Genomic DNA, 20297 nt, shown 5'->3' on the forward strand with positions numbered 1-20297 from the left:
TCAGACAGTACAAGTTGACTGCCGAGTTAATATCTTCCTCGATGGTAACGTTCAAGCACACCCGTCTTGCGCATTCGTCAGCAAGATGTGATTGATGAGCACACTGCTACAGGTTGATTTGAAATCATTCCTTTCCAGTAGCCGAAAATATGTGTTTTATTTGTAGACAAGATGTTTTTAAGGGGGCTGCTTTGTAGCCACCGCACCTCCACCCTTGTAAAACATATTTTGGAAGCTATAGATAATAGAAATGCATTTATTAATGTCTACATTCGTTTTTGCCACGTCTATTCTATTACAAACACTTAAATGCATACTTTAAAATGTATGTGAGCTAAAAAATAAAAAAATATATCAAAATATTTTCCTTAAAGTATAATTTTTTAGAGAGTACTAATGTTACCGTCCCCACGACAACAAAACAATACTTAAATAAATGTAATTTAGTCCTTGAAACGTTAAATTGAAATACTGTAGAATTCCATTCATTCCTATGGAGGACTGTTCCTACTGGGGAGTGCCCATTTGGCCGACTAGTGACCTCAAAGCCTGTCAATGGCCAATACACAGCATCAACTATCCAGGGTTTATATACATCGTAGCCTAAAATATATGTCAGTGAAGGGTTATTGAGAGATACTTACAGTATATTTAAGATAAGAGAATCTTGGCACAATCTTTTTTTTCTTCCCTTTTGGTACCCATAACATAATAGATTTACCTTTTAAGTTAACATTACATAATATATTTCACCCCTGCCTTACATTAATTGATTACTAGAATATCTAAATGTCCAATAATTTAAAAAAAAAAATGGTTACCTAAAGGGGGAAAAATAAAATGTACCCAAGATTTGATCTGCAAGCCATAGGTTTGTGTTTCTCAGTAACCATGCACAAACATGTCATTTAAGCTACTGGAAAGGAAGGACTTCTCAAGTAAAAAGTCTATGCTCCGTATATAGGCCTAACATCAGGGGTTTTCATCTGGTTGTTTACTTTGGATCGATGGATGTGTATGAATAGATTTTTTTCCCATCCTTAGCAAATCTCTGAGGACAACGGTCTACTGTACACTGTGTGTAGAGAATGTCTCCGACTGTAGTCATAAACCAGCCACCAGAGTTTATAATAATAACAATGAATTGATTTATTGACTGATTTGTTGTTGCAGAAAAAGTATTTGTCTCACCAACAAATAAACAAAGTTTTGAAAATGGAAAGTCAATAAGTGTTTATGAATGCAGAAATACAGGCCATACAGACACATGTTTAGACACATTCTCTTGACTTAGTGTCTGGCAACTAGGAATGCTGGGTAGGGAGGTGGGGGGGGGGGCGCTATAGAGGCGTCTTTTATCAATTTCATCTTTAAAAGGACATATGTAGCTTTACGGGAAGAGCCAAACTAAATGGGCGGGGTGAACGACAACATATTATTAAACTACCAACCGGGGAGACAGAAAGTCAAGTGCTTCTAGGGTTGATCCTGCAAACAACAGTCCTCAGCTCAGCCTACTCCACTGTGGAATGAAGTCTCGCTGTGGCAGATCACCCCTGGATCTGAGATGAAAAGCTGCTGATCGTCAAGACGGTGTTGACTGAAAGGTCAGGGTGCTTCTCATCATTAGTGTGTCACCGTAGGTACAAATCAAATCATGGTCAATTTGTTTTGTTTTAAGATTGATTGTTGTTGCAGCTTATGGCTGTGTTTTGACATTTGCTGCAGAATGTGTTGTACAATGTGTATGGAAGATTATTAAGAAAATACATACACAAAGTATCGAGTATTTAAAGCTTCTAAATGCTGTGTTATGGGACAATTCTTAAAATATTGAGAGTCCATGGGATGGGGGTGTGAAGTATTTTGTCAGGTAACAGCCTCCTCAAATCTATAGCAGAAACTATTTACACTCAGTCCATTACAAATCTCCTGAACTAACCAGATTTACAATTTTTAGTTATTGTTCTGCTATTGTTCTTTTTTTAAATTTTACTTTAGGGTTACTGTTAATCACTCTCTTCTCCCACTATTTCTCGTTCTCTCCGTTGTTATTGTTAAGAATTCTTCCTTATCACAAGTGAAAGCACGTTTACAGTGCGGGGCAAGAGGGTGACTGTGGTATTTGAGAATGTTTGACTTTGGAGAAGCAAAACTCAATTGCGGCCCCAGACGATGTCGTAGATCAGTGATAACTGAACAGGTTTGGGGTTTCTATTACTATTGATGTTAATGTGTCATCAGGATGAAAGGAAATGGTATTTAGAAGTCTAAAAAAAAGTCTTGTGACAACCACAGATATGAGGAAAGGCTTTGAAACACTATTGTAGTCCGAAAGCGGATCGAGTGAGTTTGACATGTGCTTGTTGCACTCCAAAAACTTCCGCATGAATTCTTTCACCCGTGGAGGAACACATTGTGCTTATGTGTAACTGTTGCCATCACAAATCTTGATTTCAATCCCCCCCCCCCCCCCATTACATCACTCTCTTTTTTGGACTCAAGGAATAGTGCATGTAGCAACAGCTAATGGGGATCCTAATAAATTGATCTCTCACTCTGCCTCTTTCTCTCTCTCTCTCTCTCTCTCTCCCTCTCTCTCTCTCTCCCTGCCTATTTCTCTTTCTTTCTCCATGTTTTAGGAGCAATCTAAAGTGAATAAATCAGTCATCATGGAAGATGGAAACTTGACCTCTGACTGCTCCATCAGCATGTTCAAACACAGAGTCTACCCACCCGTATACCTAGTCATCTTCCTCCTCGGCCTCACCTTCAACCTCGTCTCCCTCTGCTTCTTCGTCAGTATCTGGAGGAGTAAGAAAAAGTTTACTCCCGTCAACCTGTACATGGTCAACCTGCTGGTGTCAGACTTGATGCTGGTGTGCTCCCTGCCACTCCGGGCCTTCTACTACTACATGGAATCTAGCTGGGTGTTTGGAGACATCGCCTGTCGCGTTATGTCCTACATCTTCTACATCAACATGTACGGGAGCATCTACTTCCTCACGGTGCTGAGTGTGGTTCGTTTTGTGGCAATCACCCAGCCGTACAAGTATATGAGCATGCAGAATAGGCGTAATTCCTGGCTGGTGTGTATTTTGGTCTGGCTGCTGGTGTCGCTAGCCTCCATCCCTATGCTGACTTCAGGGACCGTCATAGATGCTTATGGTAGAACCAGGTGCTTGGAGCTTAATCCAGAATACAAACTCATTCACATCCGCACACTGATCATAGCCAACCATGCCACCTTACTTCTGGGCTTCATCGTGCCCTTTGCAGTGATCTCTATCTGTTACATATTTGTGGTGCGTAGCCTGCTGAAGCTGAGGAAGGCTGAAGGAAGGCCGAAATCCCAATACAAGAAGTCCATGTCCCTGGTTGTAATAGTCCTTAGCATCTTCCTAGTGTGTTTCCTACCCTACCACGTCATGCGGACTGTTTTCCTGGAAGCTGAGATGCAGGTGAGGGATAAAGGGTATGGAGGTTCCTGTCGGTACATAGAGCGTGTACGCAAAGCAGCTGTGATCACTTTGTGTCTGGCAGCGATGAACAGCTGCTTGGACCCACTTCTTTATTTCTTCGTTGGAGAGAACTTCAGGCTTTTCTGTCAGGGTGCTTACAAAGAGACGGAGGCAAAGTCACTGGCTAAGACAGAGGGAAAGAGGAAGGGTCTGACATCAGAACTACAGGAAGGACCGCGTTTGACATCAGAGCTACAGGAAGGAACACGTCTGACATCAGAGCTACAGGAAGGAACACGTCTGACATCAGAGCTACAGGAAGGAACACGTCTGACATCAGAGCTACAGGAAGGAACACGTCTGACATCAGAGCTACAGGAAGGAACACGTCCGACAACAGAGCTACAGGAACTAAACGCTCCAAACAGCTCCAGACCTGATAGTTAGCCTGGGACAGGTTGGAAGTGAAATATGACTATATTTGATGGCTTTGAGAAGAAACTCTAGAGATGGTTCATTTCTGCTGACAACCCTAGAAGACAATATACAGCGAGGTATATCAATACAAATTATGTGTCCCACTGTGTGTGTATCCAGTCCCCTCCTCATGAATTTTTTTAAAATCTAATTGTTGTAGGCCTAACAGGTTTACTATCAGAATATTCTGTGACTTGTCCAAGCCTGATCCGTTGCAATATATAACATTTACCTTAGTCATGTTCAAACAGCAACTTCTGGAGAAATCAGACACACCCACCATTGGCAGGGTACAGACCGACAGGATTGGACAGCTCTGTAGGTTCTGAATGGAAAGCACCAATCTGCATGAATGAGTGATAAAGTAGAGGTCACATCAAACAAAAACTTTATTTGTCGCATGCGCCGAATACAACAAGTGTTGACCTTACCGTGACGTGCTGACTGACCAGCCCTCTTCTTGAGCTGTAATGTTGGTTAAGAAAATATTTATCAAGTCGACTAAAATAAACAAAGTTATAATAAAAAGTAACACAAAAATAATGACAATAACGAGGTTATATACAGGGGGCACCGGTACAGAGTCAATATGGAGGCTATATACAGGGTGTTACGGTACAGAGTCAGTGTGGAGGCTATATAAAGGGGGTACCGGTACAGAGTCAATGTGGAGGCTATATACAGGGTGTTACGGTACAGAGTCAGTGTGGAGGCTATATATGTGGTCAGAGTCAATATATACAGGGGGCACCGGTACAGAGTCAATATGGAGACTATATACAGGGGGTAGTCAGATCAATGTGGAGGCTATATACAGGGGTAACCGGTACCGAGTCAGTGTGGAGGCTATATACAGGGGGTACCGGTACAGAGTCAATGTGGAGGCTATATACAGGGGGTTCTGGTACAGAGTCAGTGTGGAGGCTATATACAGGGGGTACTGGTACACAGTCAATGTGGAGGCTATATACAGGGGGCACCGGTACAGAGTCAATATGGAGACTATATACAGGGGGTACCGGTACAGAGTCAATGTGGAGGCTATATACAGGGGTAACCGGTACCGAGTCAGTGTGGAGGCTATATACAGGGGGTACCGGTACAGAGTCAATGTGGAGGCTATATACAGGGGGTTCTGGTACAGAGTCAGTGTGGAGGCTATATACAGGGGGCACTGGTACACAGTCAATGTGGATACAGCTATATACAGGGGGCACCGGTACAGAGTCAATGTTAAGAGTCAATATACAGGGGGGGGTACAGAGTATGTACAGAATTGTCAATGTGGTGATTACACAGTATGAATTGGGCAGCAGTATTCTGGTCAATTGGAGGGGGTACCCCCTGTTCAGCAGTGATTCTGGCTTGGGGGTAGAGTCAAGTGTTAAGTATACAGGGGGGGGTATTCTTGTCCGGTGGTGATTTATGAATTGTTCAGCAGTATTCTGGCTTGGGGGTAGAACCTGTTGAGGAGCCTTTTGGTCCCAGACTTGGCGCTCCCGGTGCTTGTCATGCGGTAGCAGAGAGAACAGTCTATAACTTGGGTGACTGGAGTCTCTGACAATTTTATGGGCTTTCCTCTGACACCACCTATTGTATAGGTACTGGATGGCAGGAAGCTTGGCCCCAGTACATCGTTCGCACTACCCTCGGTAGCGCCTTACGGTCAAATACAGAGCAGTTGCCATACCAGGCAGTGATGCAAACGGTCAGGATGCTCTCGATGGTGCAGCTGTAAAACCTTTTGAGGATCTTGGGAGCCATGCCAAATATTTTTAGTCTCCTGAGGGGGAATAGGCATTGTTGTACCCTCTTCACGACTGTGTTGATATGTTTGGACCATGATAGTTAATTGATGTGGAGATCAAGGAACTTGAAACTCTCCACTACAGTCCTGTTGATGTTAATGGGGGACTGTTTGGCCTGCCTTTTCCTGTAGTCCACGATCAGCTCCTTTGTCTTGCTCACAATGAGGGAGATTTTGTTGTCATGGCACCACACTACAAATTATTTGACCTCCTCCTTATAGGCCGTCTCATCGTTGTCGGTGATCAGGCCTACCACTGTTGTGTCGTCAGCAAACTTAACGATGGTGTTGGAGTCGTGTTTGGCCATGCAGTCGTGGGTCAACAGGGAATACAGGAGGGGACTAAGTACACACCCCTGAGGGGCTCCAGTGTTAAGGCTCAGCATTGCCTACTCTTAACACCTGGGGGGCGGCCCATCAGGAAGTGCAGGATCTAGTTACAGAGGGAGGTGTTTAGTCCCAGAGTCCTTAGCTTAGTGATGAGCTTCTTGGGCACTATAGTGTTGAACACTGAGCTGTAGTCAATGAACAGCATTCTCACATAGATGTTCCTTTTGTCCAGGTGAGAAAGGACAGTGTGGAGTGCGATTGAGATTGCATCATCTGTGGATCTGTTGGGGCGGTACGTGAATTGGAGAATGCTGTTGATGTGAGCCATGATCAGCCTTTTAAAGCACTTAATGGCTACCGACGTGAGCGCCACGGGGCGGTAATCATTTAGGCAGGTTACCTTCGCTTCCTTGCGCACAGGGACTATGTTGGTCTGCTTGAAACATTTAGGTATTACAGACTTGGTCAGGGAGAGGTTGAAAATGTCAGTGAAGACACTTGACAGTTGGTCTGCACATGCTTTGAGTACACGTCCTGGTAATCTGTCTGGCCCAGCGGCTTTGTGAATGTTGACCTGTTTAAAGGTTTTGTTCACATCGGCTACCGAGAGCATTATCACACAGTCCTTCAGAACAGCTGGTACTCTCGTCCATGCTTCAGTGTTGCTTTCCTCGAAGTGAGCATAAAATAAATTTAGCCCGTCTAGTTGGCTCGCTTCACTGGGCAGCTCGCGTCTGGGTTTCTCTTTGTAATCCGTAATAGTTTTCAGGCCCTGCCACATCCAACGAGCGTCAGAGCCGGTGTAGTAGGATTCAATCTTAGTCCTTTATTGACGCTTTGATTGTTGGATGGTTCGTCTGAGGGCATAGCGGGATTTCTTATAAGTGTCTGGATTAGTCTCCCACACCTTGAAAGCGGCAGCTCTAGCTTCTTGCTTGATGCGGATGTTTCCTGTAATCCATGGCTTCTGGTTGGGATATGTACGTACAATCACTGTGGGGACGACTTTGTCGATACACTTATTGATGAAGCCGATGACTGAGGTGGTGTATTCCTCAATGCCATTGGATGAATACCGTAACATATTCCAGTCTGTGCTAGCAAAACAGTCCTGTAGTTTAGCATCCGCGTCATCTGACCACTTCCGTATTGAGCGAGTCACTGGTACTTCCTGCTTTAGTTGTTGCTTGTCAGCAGGGATCAGGAGGATAGAATTATGGTCAGATTTGCCAAATGGAGGGCGAGGGAGAGCATATGGCCTTATAGAGTTGGTTGAGAGCGGTCTTAGTGCCAGCATCGTTCTGTGGTGGTAAATAGACAGCTACGAATAATATAGATGAGAACGCTCTTGGTAGATAGTGTGGTCTACAGCTTATCATGAGGTACTCTACCTCAGGCGAGCCATACCTCGAGACTTCTTTTACTTAATATTAGACATCGCGCAACAGCTGTTATTGACAAATAGACACCCACACCCCTCATCTTACCAGAGGTAGCGTCTCTGTTCTGCCGGTGCATGGAAAATCCCGCGAGCTCTATATTGTCCGTATCGTCATTCAGCCACGTCTCGGTAAAACACAAGACGTTACCGTTTTTGATGTGCCGTTGGTAGGATGATCTTAACCGTAAGTCATCAATTTAGTTTCCAATGATTGCACGATGGCAAGAAGAACTGAATGGCAATGAGAGTTTACTCACTCGCCTGCTTTTCCTGCGTCTTTTCTTCACGCACGGATTCTCAGAAGGCTGCCCGATCTGCACCTGCTTTTCCTGAGACGTCTTTTCTTCACGCAAAAGGCGTGGATCTGGCCCTGTTCCAGTGAAAGCAGGATAGGCTTTTCGTCAGACTCGATAAAGGGAAAAGTTTCTTCCAGTTTGCGGTGAGTAATCGTTGTTCTCGTGTCCAGAAGTTATTTTCTGGCATAAGAGACAGTCGCAGCAACATTATGTACACAATAAGTTGTAAAAATTCTTAGTGAGTTTTTACTGCTATTCAGTGTTATTACCCCCATAATGCAGTAACAGGGTCCATTGATGGAATATGAGTTATGGCCATCCATTGACAATGAATCTATTAGATGTGAACTATGGCCATCCATTGATAATGAATCTATTAGATGTGAACTATGGCCATCCATTGACAATGAATCTATTAGATGTGAACTATGGCCATCCATTGACAATGAATCTATTAGATGTGAACTATGGCCATCCATTGATAAGGAATCTATTAGAGGTGAACTATGGCCATCCATTGACAATGAATCTATTAGAGGTGAACTATGGCCATCCATTGACAATGAATCTATTAGATGTGAACTATGGCCATCCATTGACAATGAATCTATTAGATGTCTATTAGAACTATGGCCATCCATTGACAATGAATCTATTAGATGTGAACTATGGCCATCCATTGATAAGGGATTCCATCCATTGACAATGAATCTATTAGATGTGAACTATGGCCATCCATTGACAATGAAATCTATTAGATGTGAACTATGGCCATCCATTGACAATGAATCTATTAGATGTTAACTATGGGAATAATTATTTTGAAATCTAGTAAATATTTATACCGGGAATAATTATAGTTGATCCGCAAGAGTCCTGGGAAATACCGCAAAAACAGGAAGTGTCCATTTAAAGCGTTTAAAACCGAGGCATAGTCACAACATTAAAATCCATCCGTTTACATGCAAGGCGTTGCCACTTTGCCATTTGTGAATGTTTATACAGTGCTGGCACAGTTGAGCCACAGTCTGATTATTGCATTTGAGACCTGTGTAAAATTGCCTCTCGAGTTGTGTTTATTTTTGTCTGCATAAATAATGACAGAGGGCTCAGGACTTTGTAAAAAAAAGAACAATGATACATTTATCTTAGAAAATGCACTTCCAGGCCTAAATGAAGTGCAGTAACAGTGTATATGCCAGGCTATGACAATAGCCTAACAAATAATAAAATATATTATACCATGGCATTGTTGTATATTCTTTTCCGATTGGCTTGAAGGAGATTCTAGAGCGTGCATTATGTCCCTTTCTAAACTGGGTGGTGAGAGCCCTGCATGCAGATTGCCTGACAGCCGTGGTAAATCAGACCATATACCACGGGTATTACTGCTCTAATTACCTTGATAACTCATTTATAATAGCACTAAGGCACCACCTCGGCGAAGGCTGTATCCAGGTGTTGCGTTGTGCTTAACAGCCCTTAGCTTTGGTATTGTAATGGCTCGATCTTATAAACCCAGGGTCGTTACAGTTTATTGGCCATATACCCCTACCGCTGCCCCCTCGGGCCTTACACGGTATACTTGCAATTCAATGGCTATTACTTAATTTTTTTGTTTTGTTTGAGCTGTTTTTTGAAAGCAAAAGTCGAATTGAAAACCCTATTTGTTTTGTTTAATTCGACTTTCATAATAGCAAACTAGGACGGATAGTTTGGTCAACTAAACTAGCAAGTCTGCATGTTTACCACGGCAACGACTGCAGCTATCTACTAGACTTGCTAGGTACTTCAGTGGATGTTGAACACATTTCTAGTGGCAAATGTGTTAAAGTATAGCCATGGTTTTAAAGGGATAGGACGTTATGCTTCTGTGGAAAATAATCCAACTCGGTAGGAAGCAGGTGCAGAAGGAGCGTTTGATGCAAGGTACAACAAAAAAAGAGACCAAAACAGGAGACGCGAACTGAACATGAAAACAAACCAACACTGTCTGATGACTGAGGCTACAGAGGGATAAATAAAGAGAAGATGATCAAGGTGATGATGAAGTCCAGGTGTGCGTAATAATGGTTGCCAGGGCCGGTGGTAAGTTGAATATCCCTTACATACAGTATTATTTTGAATAACAAACACATTACAGGTGAAAAGAGCCTACAGTAGCCTATCAGTAACACATAATGGCCTATCTGGGATGTTTATGAGGGGGATTTGAGTGTGCAACATTGGGCTAGGGAACTTGTAGCTTCTCTCTAAGTGCGTTCTCAAAAAACATAAGAGCGCTGATGGACTCTGATCTCAGAGGATTTTGTAGCTTGGTGACAAACTGTCCACCGATATAAGGTCCTTTCTGCCTCCGAGATGTCGCCTTTATGGTGTGAAGGCCTTAACCAGCTGTTGGAGGTGTCCCGATCTTTATTTGTTGCATCAAACAACACCAGTTCCTCGCATAGCAGCGGGAAGAAGGGATACTGGAAAATCACTATACAAAAAAAACCAACAATATATATATATATTTTTTTTATGGAGAACATTTTTTATAATCTCACAAAAGCAGTACACTGGGTCTTTACACGTTCTGTATTAGTAGATATCTAGCTGTCTGTAGCACAGGCAAGTGTTTATTTATAAAAATGTGATCCTTGGAGAATCTTGTGCATGTCATCACTTCTCTCCCATGTCAGGAGGGGGGGAGTTCAGTTGTCATGGAGATCACCTGTTGTAAGTTTTTGGCCTCCCCTTGTGCACTTCAAGATGCTTCCCTACACAGTTTACATTACTCAAAGGTTAAAACTACATAAAATATTCCAAGGGACCTCACCACTTTGCAAGAGGTGCAATCAGGATGAGAGGACGTTGATCCACTGATTTTGGACATGTCCTTAGTTACATGCTTACTGGGCTCTAATTTTTTGATGAGTTATCTAAAGCCTTTGATAAGAGTCATAGTCCCAGAGCCATTGATCACTATGTTTGGTTACAGTTGGTGGGAATTTACCAGGAAGGGAAGACTGTCTCTCTTTATTAGCCAAAAGCCTCATATTGTAATTTTGGAAATTGGAGACTGTACCTACCTTTGAAATTTGGTTACGGGATTTAGGGAATGTAATACATATGGAGAAGATTTGATACAACACCTCCAATAGAAGTCCAAATTTATAAAATATATATATATATGTCAGCCAATATTGGTTAAATGGTCTCTTCCCCCTTCATGATGATCTGCTGCTACTATGTATTATACACCACTTAATATGTACTTGTGGTTTAACTACACTGCGTGTAATGACTTTAACTACACTGCGTGTAATGACTTTAACTACACTGCGTGTAATGACTTTAGCTACACTGCGTGTAATGACTTTAACTACACTGTGTGTAATGACTTTAACTACACTGCGTAATGACTTTAACTACACTGACTTTAACTACACTGCGTGTAATGACTTTAACTACACTGCGTGTAATGATTTTAACTACACTGCGTGTAATGACTTTAACTACACTGCGTGTAATGACTTTAACTACACTGCGTGTAATGATTTTAACTACACTGCGTGTAATGACTTTAACTACACTGCGTGTAATGACTTTAACTGCACTGCGTGTAATGACTTTAACTGAATGACTTTAACTACACTGCATGTAATGACTTTAACTACACTGCGTGTAATGACTTTAACTACACTGCGTGTAATGATTTTAACTACACTGCGTGTAATGATTTTAACTACACTGCGTGTAATGACTTTAACTACACTGCGTGTAATGACTATCCTACACTGCTGGTCTTCTTTAATATCTACACCCAATAGGATTTTTAATTTTTAACTATATGCGTGTTAAGATTTGTTTTGTCCTTTACATTACATTTGTCATTTATTCAGACGCAACAATCATTGTATTACAAATTGGTGATTTTTCTGACATCCAGTGGAACAGCACTTTAAAATAAGTAACATCTAAATCATTAATGGAATGTTTAAAATATCTCCGTCTTTAAAATAATTTTTAATGAAAATAATAAACATATTAAAATAAAACATATTAAAATAATTAACATATTTAATAAACATATTAAAATAATGAACATATTAAAATATTAAAATAAAATAATGATTTAACATATTAAAATGATTTTAACATATTAAAATAATGACATATTTAAACTCCTACTAATGAACTATTAACAATAAAAAACATATTTGCTAACTACACTGTAGTTTGCTAACATATTAAAATACTTTAACTACACTCAAAATGATTTTAACACACTCAAATGATAACCATATTCAAACTAATTAACATCTTCATAACTATACGCCACCTTTCGTGTAATGATTTTAACTACACCGCGTTAATGAGGTTTAACTACACTTGGTGACGTTTTAATTACTTTAACTACACTTGTTGACTTTAACTTACAGGGCTTTAATTAGCTCCTACACTGGGGGCTGTAATGACTTGCATCTTCCTCCTTGACCCAACTACACTGCGTGTAATGACTTTAACTACACTGCGCATACACATGTAATGACTTTAACTACACCGGTGTAATGACTTTAACTACACCGCCTGAAAATGATTATTTTTAAACTGGCTGTCTGACAATCACTTTAACTCACTGCGCAAGGTAATGACTTTAACTACACTGCTGAATGACTTTAACTACACTGATGTAATCAATAAACTACAGTGTTTTTATAATGAATTAACTACACTGCAAAAGTTTCAGCTGTGTAATTTTTAACTACACACTGCGTCTGTGTAATGATGAAACTACACTGCGTTCGACAATAATATCACTTTAACTACACTGCGTGTTGCATGACTATCCGCGGGTCTTCTTATAATATCTACCACCCAATAGGATTTTTCCCCTTTTGTATATCTGCAAAGATTTGTTTTGTCCTGTACATTTGCCATCCCATTCAACACAACAACGAATGGCAATGTTTGTATCTGCAGAGTTTTCTTTTTTTTTCTGTTGGAAAATAATAAACATATTAAAATAAGTAACATATCTAAATACTTAACATATTAAAATAATAAACATATTAAAATAATGAACATGTTAAAATAATTAATATATTAAAATAATGAACATATTAAAATAATGAACATATTAAAATACTGAACATATTAAAATAAAAAACATATTCAAATAATTAACATATTCAAATAATTAACATATTCAAATAATTAACATATTAAAATAATAACCATATTCAAATAATTAACATCATCATAATAAACGATTCCATCTTTCGGGGCCTGCTCTTACAGGGCTTCATTCAGGTCCTACAGGGCTTTATTTAGCTCCTACAGGGCTTTGTTCAGCTCTGTATAACAGGGCAACAATCTTAGGATCTATAGGGCTCTCTGACTCTGCATCTTCCTCCTTGGCCTCGAATGGCAGGTCTTCCACAAGGCCATTTGCTGCGATGGCATACTGAAGACTGTAGTTTGCTCAGAACAGATAGATTCAGGAGGTACCTGTAAATATATATTTTTTAAATAAGACAAAATCACTTTCACACAAGGTACTGTAATACTTCTGATGATTTACCAAGATATAATCATAGCCTAAACTATGAGTGTTTTTATAATAGGGAATAAAACATCTTTATTACACTATATGCTAGTGTAACCGGTGTGAAATGGCTAGCTAGTTAGCGGGGTGCATTCATACTACATAGCGTTTCAACAACATGGTGACGTCACATCGCTCTGAGACCTTGAAGCAGTTGTTCCCCTTTGCATCTGCGAGGGCCATAACAGGTTTGTGGAGCGACTGCTACCTGGGAGGCAGTTGTAGATGTGTGCAGAGGGTCCACAATTCGAGCCCAGGTAGGGGCGAGGAGAGACTGCGGAATCTATACTGTTACACATAGGAATAATAAAATATAAATTAGATACATATGCAAGCCTATGCCTGAAGAGGAAGACCAGGTTATTTTGCATCCACTGGCTGAATCTGGTCTCGACGGTAACTCCTGGCAGATCGGGGCTTAATCCAGCGTGGACCGAAATCCATCTGCCACGATGAGTGGTGTTACTCCACGGCCAATTTGACAGCTTTTCAGAAACCAAGGTGAGATTAGCTCTTGCAAAAGTTTCAGCTGCCCATCACTCACAAGAAGTCCTGTATTGACATCGATTTGAGCCTTGCACACTGATCTGACGATGCCACAGCACATATCGCTCCACCATAAAGCCGAGACCGTTCCAGCGGGTTCGACAATCCAATATCAGGGTCAGTTCATTCGCCAGCTCCTGTTGCACGTAGGCCCGTAGCTTATCATTGCTGACTGTGGGCCCTGTGAAAGTGACCTGCAATCTTTAGGATCCTCTCCCCTTCAAACTGTTGTACAGATCATCTCGCACGTGGGACAGGGCTCCGACTCCATCTTCTTCTTCCGTCAGTTCCATCATCATCATCACTGGTAAGTGGCTGCTGTAACGGATGTGTAACGGTTCAATCATTTGCTTGTAATCAAGTCTCCGTACAAAGGACACAGTGCTGTTCTCTTCCGCGGTTATTTCACAGACACAACACAACACAAGGTGTAAACTTCAGAGCAACTGAAAATTCATCATGAAATCTCCACCAAAGTTGAACAACTTTTTTTCCCAAATAGTTGTAGAAATAGCTTTTTTTTTTTTTTCAAACACACAAAAAAACAGGACATCAGTTACCTTTATTTAACTAGGCAAGTCAGTTAATAAGAACAAATTCATCACTTACAATTATGTATCATGACATCTCCAACAACATCAGTCACAGCAGAGAAGCACTCAACTTATGTCTCCATCTGGTGGTCATAACACAGCACCGCAGCACATGGCCATCCACCTATATCAGTCACATAACATTGGTCCATAACAGTTTGGGAGCACACCTGAAGACACACACACACAACACAGACAGGACATCAGTAGAACCTCAGAGCAACTGCAACATCTCAGTCATGAAATCTGATTCACGTGAAATAAAAACACATTTCACACTTCACCAGGTGACTAATCTCACTAGCAGGGGTACAGGATGGACATCTAGCTAGCCTTTCACAGCAGGGACATGTCCATACAGGATTGTAAATACAGGGAAGATGGAACTCAAAACAGGACATCTCATATAACAGGTCAACATCGATAGTGATTATAAAACAATATCGTTTTCAGCCTTAACATACATCAGTATAGGGAATCATTTTAAAAGTGAAAACAGAATGGCCAAGTCAAAGGACATCAGAATGGAATCAGAGCACGATACAGGACCTCCAATCAAAGTTGAGCAACTCTTTGGCAGGATGCTCGTGATCATGCAATATGAGACATCATGACAGTAATTTTGCACAGAGATGGAGTTGCAGTCAATAATGCAGTACAAAGGATTAACAGTACATTTACATTTACATTTACAACTACATATACATACATACATACATCAGTCACAGACAGGATACATACATACATACATACATACACAGCCATACATCAGTTTTTGACATACATACTGTACATACAGACAGGACATACTGTCACATACATGACATCATACATACATGGACATACATACATACATACTTGTACATACATACATACATACTGTCACATACATACATACACACATTATGTTTGAAGCCTGACATACATACATACAGGACATACATACATACATACATACATACATACATACATACATACATACACACATACTGTACATACATACATACATACATACATACTGTACATACATACTGTACATACATACATACATAACCTGGCTGCTTAATTATTGCAAAACTTATACAACCACAGATTTCAACCGTGTTACACCAGGACATCAGTCACAGACAGGACATCAGTCACAGACAGGACATCAGTCACAGACAGGACATCAGTCACAGACAGGACATCAGTCACAGACAGGACATCAGTCACAGACAGGACATCAGTCACAGACAGGACATCAGTCACAGACAGGATATCAGTCACAGACAGGACATCAGTCACAGACAGGACATCAGTCACAGACAGGACATCAGTCACAGACAGGACATCAGTCACAGACAGGACATCAGTCACAGACAGGACATCAGTCACAGACAGGACATCAGTCACAGACAGGACATCAGTCACAGACAGGACATCAGTCACAGACAGGACATCAGTCACAGACAGGACATCAGTCACAGACAGGACATCAGTCACAGACAGGACATCAGTCACAGACAGGACATCAGTCACAGACAGGATATCAGTCACAGACAGGACATCAGTCACAGACAGGACATCAGTCACAGACAGGACATCAGTCACAGACAGGACAGGACATCAGTCACAGACAGGACATCAGTCACAGACAGGACATCAGTCACAGACAGGATATCAGTCACAGACAGGGCATCAGTCACAGACAGGACATCAGTCACAGACAGGGCATCAGTCACAGACAGGACTTCAGTCACAGACAGGACTTCAGTCACAGACAGGATATCAGTCACAGACAGGACATCAGTCACAGACAGGACATCAGTCACAGACAGGACATCAGTCACAGACAGGACATCAGTCACAGACAGGATATCAGTCACAGACAGGACATCAGTCACAGACAGGACATCAGTCACAGACAGGATATCACTGAGCCTCCATCACTGGCCCTCCAGTCACAGACAGGGCATCAGTCACTGACCCTCCATCAGTCACAGACAGGACTTCAGTCACTGAGTCCAGACAGGATCCATCAGTCACAGACAGGACATCAGTCCATCACTGGACATCAGTCACAGACAGGACCTCCATCACAGACTGACCCTCCATCACTGAGCCTCCATCACAGACAGCCTTCTGAAAGTCCATCACTGACCCTCCATCACTGAGCCCTCCATCACTGACCCTCCATCACTGGCCCTCCATCACTGAGCCTCCATCACTGACCCTCCATCACTGAGCCTCCATCACTGAGCCTCCATCACTGACCCTCCATCACTGAGCCTCCATCACTGAGCCTCCATCACTGGCCCTCCATCACTGAGCCTCCATCACTGAGCCTCCATCCATCACTGAGCCCATCCATCACTGAGCCTCCATCACTGAGCCTCCATCACTGGCCCTCCATCACTGAGCCTCCATCACTGAGCCTCCATCACTGACCCTCCATCACTGACCCTCCATCACTGACCCTCCATCACTGACCCTCCATCACTGAGCCTCCATCACTGACCCTCCATCACTGACCCTCCATCACTGACCCTCCATCACTGACCCTCCATCACTGAGCCTCCATCACTGACCCTCCATCACTGAGCCTCCATCACTGAGCCTCCATCACTGGCCCTCCATCACTGAGCCTCCATCACTGACCCTCCATCACTGAGCCTCCATCACTGAGCCTCCATCACTGACCCTCCATCACTGAGCCTCCATCACTGACCCTCCATCACTGACCCTCCATCACTGACCCTCCATCACTGAGCCTCCATCACTGAGCCTCCATCACTGAGCCTCCATCACTGAGCCTCCATCACTGACCCTCCATCACTGACCCTCCATCACTGACCCTCCATCACTGACCCTCCATCACTGAGCCTCCATCACTGAGCCTCCATCACTGAGCCTCCATCACTGAGCCTCCATCACTGAGCCTCCATCACTGAGCCTCCATTGGTGGTGCTGCATACGATGCAGTCTACCATGTTGTTCAGGTTGTACCGACTCCGTTGACTATCCACTAACTGTTTGCCCCTTTCTGATGGCACGCTACCATGGATACAGCATATATTTTTTAATGAGCATGGCCTTATTTCTATTACAGCATATTGATTGACTGTCATTCATATTCCATTCACCTAGTTCAATGTAACATTGATGGGTTTAGGCTACTACTACATAATAGAATATTCCCCTGTACCCATCATGAGGTTGCGACAACCTAGCCTATGAAGGAAAGATTACAACGTAGGTGCACACAGGTCGAGAGAAAAATTTGAGGTGACAGACAGTAACATTCAATACCATCTTGCACTCTCTGGCCTGCATCTAGGTGATCTAGTGTCAGGGTTTACCAGAATTGGACCCAGAAGCAGACCAGGACAAGGTGAGTATAAAGATGGTGAGTATTTATTAATCAATGAGAACGTGGAGGTAGATAGTTCCGGGTGAAGGAGCGGGCAGCGGAGGTGGGTTGATGGGAGTGGATAGGCAGATCCAATGGATAACAACACACTGGCAACGAGCAGACAGGGACGGGGTATGGGTTCCGGGTGAATGGCTGTAGACAAAACAAACGGCGGTAAGTTAAAGGCAAGCAAGACGTACAAAACAATAAAACAAAACAAACTCTATAAACTGGAGGCTGGTTCGTGGGCACAACATACTGTTCATGGCTAACGATCCGGCAGGGAATGGATGTCAGGTCAGAGCTTATGAAGGGGAGAGGTGATGATCAGGACAGGTGTGCAGATTACTGATGGGATACAAGTGCGGGTGAACATCGATCTCCCAACATGCTAATTCGCCCGGCAACCAGACAGGGTGCGTTCCAGGACACCGGAAACACACTCCAGGACAGAAACACAGGCAAACACAGACTCAGGAAGCGGGATTCGTGACATCTAGGGTGTAATCATTAGTCCAACAGTTGCAAATGAGAGTTTCTATTGGACAAATTCAAGTATGTTTATTCCCGTTTTGTTCCGTTTAACAAACGTTTTTCAACAGATTCGATGGAATGAATACACCCCTGATCATGTGTAAACACAGTTCACTTTCATTGCAGCCACGTTGTATTCCTTCTCACATCTACGCACTCTCCTCCTTTCACCTCTTCACCTCTTCACCTCTCCACCTCTTCACCTCTCCACCTCTCCTTCTTTCACCTCTTCACCTTCTCTTGTGAGGACTTTAATGCACAACACATCAGCTGTATGTGACCAAGGGGAAAAAAGTTTCGAAGCCAAACCGCTACACACAGCCGATATCATTGTCACCATATTCGCTAAAGTAACGTCATAGTCAGCATTGCTAATAGAACTAACGGGTTGGTAAACCCGCTACTATCATGTGTTAACATTACAGTGTACACTCACTAAGCAGTTACACCAGTGGGCCCCGGTGGCAATAAATGAGTTATACCAAAAGCTTACCTTGACTTGGAAGAGTTCCAGTGTTGTGTTGGAAAGTCATAGCCAGCTAGCTAACATAGCATCCCTCTGTTATAGCCAGCTAGCTAACATAGCATCCCTCTGTTATAGCCAGCTAGCTAACATAGCATCCCTCTGTCATAGCCAGCTAGCTAGCATAGCATCCCTCTGTTTGGGCAGGTTGTTTCAATAGGCTAAACTAGCTAGCTGCATTTGCTAGCTAAGTAAGCAAAACTGAAAGTGAAAAAAAAATTAACTCTATCTTTATTTCTCTCTTGCTTCTCCTTCATTTAGGAAGAAATGAATTTGTTAAAAACTGTTCAACTATTGTCTGTCTCTCTCTCTCTTTGAGTCAACTACTCACCACATTTTATACACTGCAGTGCTAGCTAGTTGTAGCTTGTGCTTTCAGTAGAATATTCATTATCTGATCCTTTGATTGGGTGGGCAACATGTCAGTTCATGCTGCAAGAGCTCTGATAGGTTGGAGGACATCCTCTGGAAGTAATTACTGTGTAAGTCTATGGAAGGGGGTGAGAACCATGAGCCTCCTAGATTTTGTATTGAAGTCAATGTACCCAGAGGAGGATGGAAGCTAGCTGTCCTCCGGCTACACCATGGTGCTACCCTACAGAGTGCTGTTGAGGCTACTGTAGACCTTCATTGCAAAATAGTGTGTTTTAATCAATTATTTGGTAACATGTGATTATATTTAGTATAGTTTTATCAAAAAATTATAACTTGTTAAAAGTTTTACAATTTATATTTTTATGAAATTCACCGAGGAGGATGATCCTCCCCTTCCTCCTCCTCGGAGCCTCCACTGCGTGGATCCTTGCCCATGTTCCAGTGCTCTTGGAACGAGTGGAGATTGATGTTCATGTATCATCTATTCTGAGAGGAGGGATACTTGTCAATCGTGAGTGAAACATGAGTGTCCCTCTTCACCGAAGCCTGTAGGTGGTCAGCTGGCTTGTCCTCTCTCCATCAACATACACTCTCACCTTTCGGGATATCTCAGAGGGATTTTGGGGGAGAGTACAGCCATCTCATTTAAGTGCTGCCCTTCGGTAGTTTCATCGTTGCCACTTTGATAGGAAACAAAACATTACATTATTTTGGCATTAATACATGTCATATATCAGTTTGCCAACAATGTATAAAAAACAACCATTGAGTTTAAAAAAAAACTGCATGGGCCTCCCGGTAGGGATATCCTTGTCTCATCGCGCACTAGCGACTCCTGTGGCGGGCCGGGCGCAGTGCACGCTAACCAGGTCGCCAGGTGCACGGTGTTTCCTCCGACACATTGGTGCGGCAGGCTTCCGGGTTGGA

At 42.5% G+C, this 20297-nt stretch overlaps 1 protein-coding gene across 3 annotated transcripts; it reads left to right on the plus strand.

Moving 5' to 3' along the window:
- The first annotated feature begins 1457 nt into the window (after positions 1-1457).
- On the plus strand, positions 1458-4652 carry cysltr2b (cysteinyl leukotriene receptor 2b). 3 transcript variants are annotated; one of them, XM_064982787.1, is made up of 2 exons: positions 1458-1643; positions 2643-4652. In XM_064982787.1, exon 2 carries the CDS (start codon positions 2673-2675, stop codon positions 3906-3908), a length of 1236 nt encoding a protein of 411 aa, XP_064838859.1. In that variant the 5' UTR covers positions 1458-1643; positions 2643-2672; the 3' UTR covers positions 3909-4652. The 3 variants fall into 3 exon arrangements, with proteins under 3 accessions (XP_064838859.1, XP_064838858.1, XP_064838860.1); XM_064982786.1 differs by having other exon boundaries at positions 1459-1639; XM_064982788.1 differs by having other exon boundaries at positions 1459-1607.
- The last annotated feature ends 15645 nt before the right edge of the window (positions 4653-20297 follow it).

Source organism: Oncorhynchus masou, chromosome 13 (genome assembly GCF_036934945.1).
Source record: "Oncorhynchus masou masou isolate Uvic2021 chromosome 13, UVic_Omas_1.1, whole genome shotgun sequence".
NCBI classification, from domain to species: Eukaryota; Metazoa; Chordata; class Actinopteri; order Salmoniformes; family Salmonidae; genus Oncorhynchus; species Oncorhynchus masou.